Source organism: Teleopsis dalmanni, chromosome X (assembly GCF_002237135.1).
Source record: "Teleopsis dalmanni isolate 2A chromosome X, ASM223713v2, whole genome shotgun sequence".
In the NCBI taxonomy this organism is placed as follows: Eukaryota; Metazoa; Arthropoda; class Insecta; order Diptera; family Diopsidae; genus Teleopsis; species Teleopsis dalmanni.
Window position 1 is genome coordinate 32,541,191 of NC_051848.1, and position 6,000 is coordinate 32,547,190.

At 30.0% G+C, this 6,000-nt stretch overlaps 1 protein-coding gene across 2 annotated transcripts; it reads left to right on the forward strand.

Moving 5' to 3' along the window:
* The first annotated feature begins 1,799 nt into the window (after window positions 1-1,799).
* LOC119661896 (androgen-induced gene 1 protein) lies at window positions 1,800-5,111 on the forward strand. 2 transcript variants are annotated; one of them, XM_038071401.1, is made up of 4 exons: window positions 1,800-1,892; window positions 1,955-2,269; window positions 2,347-2,567; window positions 4,516-5,111. In XM_038071401.1, the coding sequence occupies exons 2-4, from the start codon at window positions 1,991-1,993 to the stop codon at window positions 4,850-4,852; spliced, it is 837 nt and encodes a 278-aa protein (XP_037927329.1). In that variant the 5' UTR covers window positions 1,800-1,892; window positions 1,955-1,990; the 3' UTR covers window positions 4,853-5,111. The 2 variants fall into 2 exon arrangements, with proteins under 2 accessions (XP_037927329.1, XP_037927330.1); XM_038071402.1 differs by having other exon boundaries at window positions 1,955-2,266.
* Window positions 5,112-6,000: the final 889 nt, after the last annotated feature.

Here is a 6,000-nt window from a genome sequence, read left to right on the forward strand (position 1 = left end):
TTAAGAGTATTTTGAAGAGTTTTCAACAAAGAATATTGTTTCTATGGCTTCCATGAAATTGGAATCATCAATATTCTAAAACTTGTACAACGATTTTTTAATAATTTTATTTGAATTGATAAATATTAACTGTGCTACTCGCAATGCCATTGACGTATGAGTGAGATGATGATACTAAATGTTTTTGAACTAAAACGGACTTGCACTTTGTACTGTCAAAAATACTACTTAAGAAATTAAGAGAGGAATATGTTTGAAAATAACGATAATATTGCATTGATTTAACTTACATAATTTAAGTAATTATTTAAATAAAAAAATTGAAATAAAAATTATTTTGTTTCTTCTTCTACTGCTAGTTTATACTGCTTATGCCTCCACGTATAATTGTCAGCAATTAAGAATATTTCATGTCTTGTCAAAGTATTTTGACCTTTGGAGTTTTCTTGTAGTTATAATTGGTAAATGTATATTTCCCATACATGGGAAAAGTACGATAACTAAAACTATATTTTTTATATAGTATGTACGTTGTTTCTGGTAATGATAAATTATAGTACATTTCAGTTATAAAGTCTCGAATTGTGTTTTCAAATTGTAAATCTTGGGTTACATTTTTTAATAAAGGTTAACTTTTAGTGCAATCTTCATTTTCGATTGATAAATCTCGAGTGAAATGTATAATACTCGAGATTAATTTAAAACTACTTATTTTTCTAGAGTAGCAAAATTAGCATAAAATCAACAGCTTTTTTATATGATTTGGCGTTATCGATTGGTAAATCTGTATTCAATTTCGATTTTACTCTATAATATTATTATTGAATTAAATAATGTTCACACTAACATTTTTTCTGTATAGTTGCACACAACAGTCATCTATTATTATTATTATTATTATTATGCTATTATAACATTATGCTATTATATAATGTTATGCTATTATTTTGATTTTATACCTTTTGTCAAAACGAATGTTAAATACATAAACAATCAAATTGGGCACATGTGGAAACAAATCACACTTTTTTATCTGTCGAAACAAATAAAACAGCTGTTAATTTCAGGGTAATCTTGTTACTCTGGCAAAATATCTAAAATGTTATAAATTCATTTTGAGTGTTATACATCAATGTCGAGATTTATATAGATTTAACAAACGAAAATGAAAATTGCAATAAAAGTGAATCTCAATTAAAAAAATGCCCCAGATTTACAAATTAAAAACTCCATAACACAATTACAAAAACGTTAAATTATTTTAAAAACCTTCGATTGGGTCAAATATTTAAATTTAGATTGTTAGGCCTTGTGCGCGTTCGAGTAAATTGATGGTAAATTGAAGGAAATAGTAAATTATGTCGGTATGGCAGCAAATGTTGGTATTTACCAGAATTTCAAGTAGGGTGAATTAGATAAAAATTAGGTAATACCATTGTGAAACTATTGTAAGATGTTCAATAAATAAATTTAAAAACTTTTAACCAAAAAAAATATATAAGTGCAATAAATAAATAAATAAATATTTACATAAGTATAGTGCAAAATATCCCTAGAAAATTTCAATTTACTTTACCTCAATTTACTCGAACTCGCACACGGCCTAAATAAGTAAATTTATATTGAGCCAAATATTCACACAATTTTTATTATATATCACAAGTACACATTGTTATATTATATTTTTAAGTTAAGTTATTATTGTGTTGCTCATCCCTGGTTTTGTTGAAATAAAGCATGAAAAAAGCTTAAAAGCTTTAAACAAAAAACAGCTGACAAGTTTTTGGTTGTTTATCGCGCCGGCACACGTCGTGTTTTCGTATAGACACTTTGGTGGGATTTGCTTCGTACGATTTCTTCAGTTGTACAGATTTGTGTATAATTGCAAATTGGTAAAGAATTTTTAAAAATCACAATTACACATTATTTAATTGTTTTTAATCGCTTGTTACAGTAATAAAATAAAAATATCGCTCGCTTGTTGAAAAGAATGGCAAGAACTAAGAGAAAACGCATTAAGGCTCCACGTCCACCGCCTCCTCCTCCACCAATTGAGATAGCTGAGCAACAATTAGCTAATAGCAATTCGGCCTACACTCAAGGTGTTTTCAAATATCTCCGAGTGTTGATACATGTACTAGGAACTGCACAGTTTATTTATGGTATATATTTTCATTGGTTTAATGTGAACTGGCCGCAATTAAAGGAGGAGGAAGAATTAAAAACCCGATGGGGTGGCAAATTTAAATACCTCACCTTCTTAGATGTAGTAAGTTCAAACTAAGCTTAATTACAAATGCACCAACAGTTTTTTTTTTTTTTTGTTTTTATTTCGTTACTCTTTAGATATTACAAGCCATATATCACTTTTTGGCACTGGTGAACGACATGTTTGGCACAAATGCTGTTAATCCAGAACCCATGCCAATATTGCGTAAAATTAAAGACTACATGTTTGCAGCTTGGGCTTTTCCTGTGGCACACAATGTTAGTATAACATTTTGGATAATATACGCATATGACCGCGAGCTTATATTTCCAGCGGAATTGGATGCAATATTCCCTGCGTAAGTATTTACATATTTTACAAAAATGAATAGTGCACAATTTTTACTATTGACTTGCGACTTTTTTATTTAAAAATTCATAACATAAATAAGTTCTTAGTGATATAATATTATTATTACTATTATTATTGTTATGGGATGTGACACTGTGACCGTCGAGCCTATTGTGTACCTCTTCTGGGTTTAGAGTAGGTCTCTAAGCTCTGTTGCGTCAATAAAAAGTAGTATAGAACCTACTTAACAGAGTTTTATTACCTCTTGCATTCCCAAGACCCCATTCCATATGTGCATTAGCGCAGAGCATTCTAACAGCACACTCATTCTCTCATTCGACTCCTCATTCTCTTCACAGAATCTACAGTTTGTTTTCTTTGTAGTTGTTGCAATGGTACTCAATAATTAATGTAAGAAGTGGTTACAAAATAAACTACTGAGTACCAACTATACAATGTGTATGTACTCGTACACCCATAAATTATGAGAATTTGATATATCATATAGGCGTATGTATACAGTATGTATACAGTATGTATACAGTATGTATACAGTATGTATACAGTATGTATACAGTATGTATACAGTATGTATACAGTATGTATACAGTATGTATACAGTATGTATACAGTATGTATACAGTATGTATACAGTGGTACTTTTATGACCCCAACCAGACTCGATGCATCACTATTGAATCATTTCATATGATGGTATAGAATTTTCGTATTAATTGTTAAGACATTTTTTTTGGCAATCAACGCAACTTCTCTTATTCCAATTTTTGCAAATTCTACAAAATTAAAAGCCACATATCAGGAAAATAATCTTAAGATAATCGTATTTTAAATATTGCCAAATTATAAATAAAATAATAAAAATAAATTTTTGAACTTATTAAGTGCGGTTATCACCAATTTATTAAATAGTTTTTGTATCAAAAATACTTAAGCTCACCAATTTTATTAAACAATGACTGCCGCCGCATTCTACTCAAAGGCAGATTCTGGAGGTTATGTCCTATTTCTTTTGTAAATATGAACCCAAATTCTAAGCGAAGAATAGGGTTGGCACCCATATAGTCGTTTCCTAGGTCGTTATCTAGTTTGCATATGAATACAATCCAGTCCTTAGTCTGGAAGAAATAAAGAAAATAGTCTGGAATATTTGAAGAAATATTTTCTCCACAGTATTATGTGGATATATTATGTGGTATTATGTGGATATAATAAGATAAGAGATAATAAAGTTAAAAGCTTCAACGTTTTGGGATTTATTATATTAAGAAAAATTAAACATTCCAACTAGAGTCAAATTTTACATCTACGTACAAATAAATGATAGCAACAAGTTGTTGTTGTTGTGTGGTAACCCGCGGAGATATGCTGTTGCAGTTCGTTTTGGGAATGGTGAACGGCACCTGATCGTCAAACTCGACGACTGGCTTTTAGAACCGTTGGTGTTTGTAAGAAAACTATTCCACTTTCAATTCTGATATTTTTAAAACTGAAGTATGTCGATATACCATATAGTGTTGTGGAAAGTGGTTCATAATAGCCGTCTTTACTAAAAACGGCTATCACATGAACGTTTAAAGTCGTTTCATGTTGTTGTTGTAGTCCACCGGGATCTGAAAAGCACATAACACGTAAGGATTACAAGACGAATACATGGGTAGGGAAGTGGAGGTGTGGGGTTAGAGTTAAGGGGATTATGGGATGGGGGAGGGGGAAATCGTTCCATAAATCTAAATAACAAATCATAGCATATAATTTTGAAAACACTTTGTATAAGTAAAATTCAATTCAAGACATTATCTCTTCTTGGGTGATATATAAACAACACGGTATATGATATGAAATTATAAAAATAAAAAATATACAATAGATATAAGAATGTGCACTACTAACATATTATATTTACTTTGAAATTAATAATTTTATATTACTTACAGTTGGTTAAATCATATAGTACATACAAATGTATCAATGTTGGCTATTTTGGATGTCTTCACCTGTTTCCGGCAATATCCAAGTCGTTTTGCTGGTATTAGCGGCACTGTTATATTTATGCTTTTATACATAATATGGATGCATATTGTACGTTTCTTCTCCGGTGAGTGGGTTTATCCTTTACTGGAAGTAATTAACTGGCCAATGCGCATAATTTTGTTAAGCTCAATGGTTGGTTTTAGTGTGCTTTGCTATTTGTTTGGAGAGTATTTGAATCTAAAAATTTGGGCTCCAGAACATAAGGCTATTGAGATGAGGAATAAACATAAAATTCACTAAATTAAATATCAAATCAAATTAACTTAATATAATTACCATTGCCGTTTTTTTAAATGTTGTGTCTCTGTGTCTCTCTGTCTGTTTGTTAAATGTAATTTGAAGTAATTGTAAACAATAGTTGTGAACATTTTATGTTTTAATGGTATATCCACGTTAAGCCATTTAATGGTTTAAATTTTAAAGCCCACTAAGCCAAATCGAGTGAATTTAATAAGAGAATAAAAGTGCTTGTAGTGAATTTATATAAACGAATTTCTTGTCTATATCATTACATAGTGTTAAGATAATATCATATACATTATTATTTAGGATTAATGTTAGAATAAAGTAAAAAAGTTCATACTATATTTACTTATATTGTTAAATATTATAATATAATTTTGATTTCAAATGAATGATATAATAATACTCGTAGTTTGGATTTGCTTATATATTGAAATTAAGTTTTTTATTATACCGAAATTTTTGTAGATTTAAATTTTAATTAAATCTACTCTTCTGTATTTACTACTTATTAATTTTACTTACTCCATATCGATGTGTTTTCCATACTGATTCAAAATCGTAAGTATAGTGATTGTTGTTGTAGCCTGTTGGAACTTGCTTCTGTAGCCCCTTTTGCAAGGTGTTGATCATCGATGTCGACGAGTAGCTCCGGAAAGTAGACCCGACCGTTCTTGGATCTCGCAACTGATTTATAGTGATTGGTAATCCACAGTGTTGTAATGTTAGATTTAAATTCTTATTCCAAAAGGTGAACTGATGTATGTTAATATCATTTATTTGTTAGATATATAAGGTAAAGAACCCATTCACTTAAATGTAAAACCCAAAACTAAATGTAGCTGATTGGTAAAGTTAAAAAAAAACAGTCACCACAATTGTTAGTAGGTAACAGAGTTAATAAAGTTAGTAAAGTTCGTAACAGAAATTTAAAAGATTTATAATTTATAAAGATTAATGTATTAATATCAGAATATTAAATTGAGATGTGGAAAAACACATATAAATAACATATATCAACAAGTCCCTTTGGGAGGTGTTGAACGGCAGTTGGTCGTCGCTGAATTTGAGTGGCTCCGGGACATAGACCCGGCCGTTCTTGGAACCAATATTAAATTGAAGTTGTTTTCTGTGTAGCCGGATAT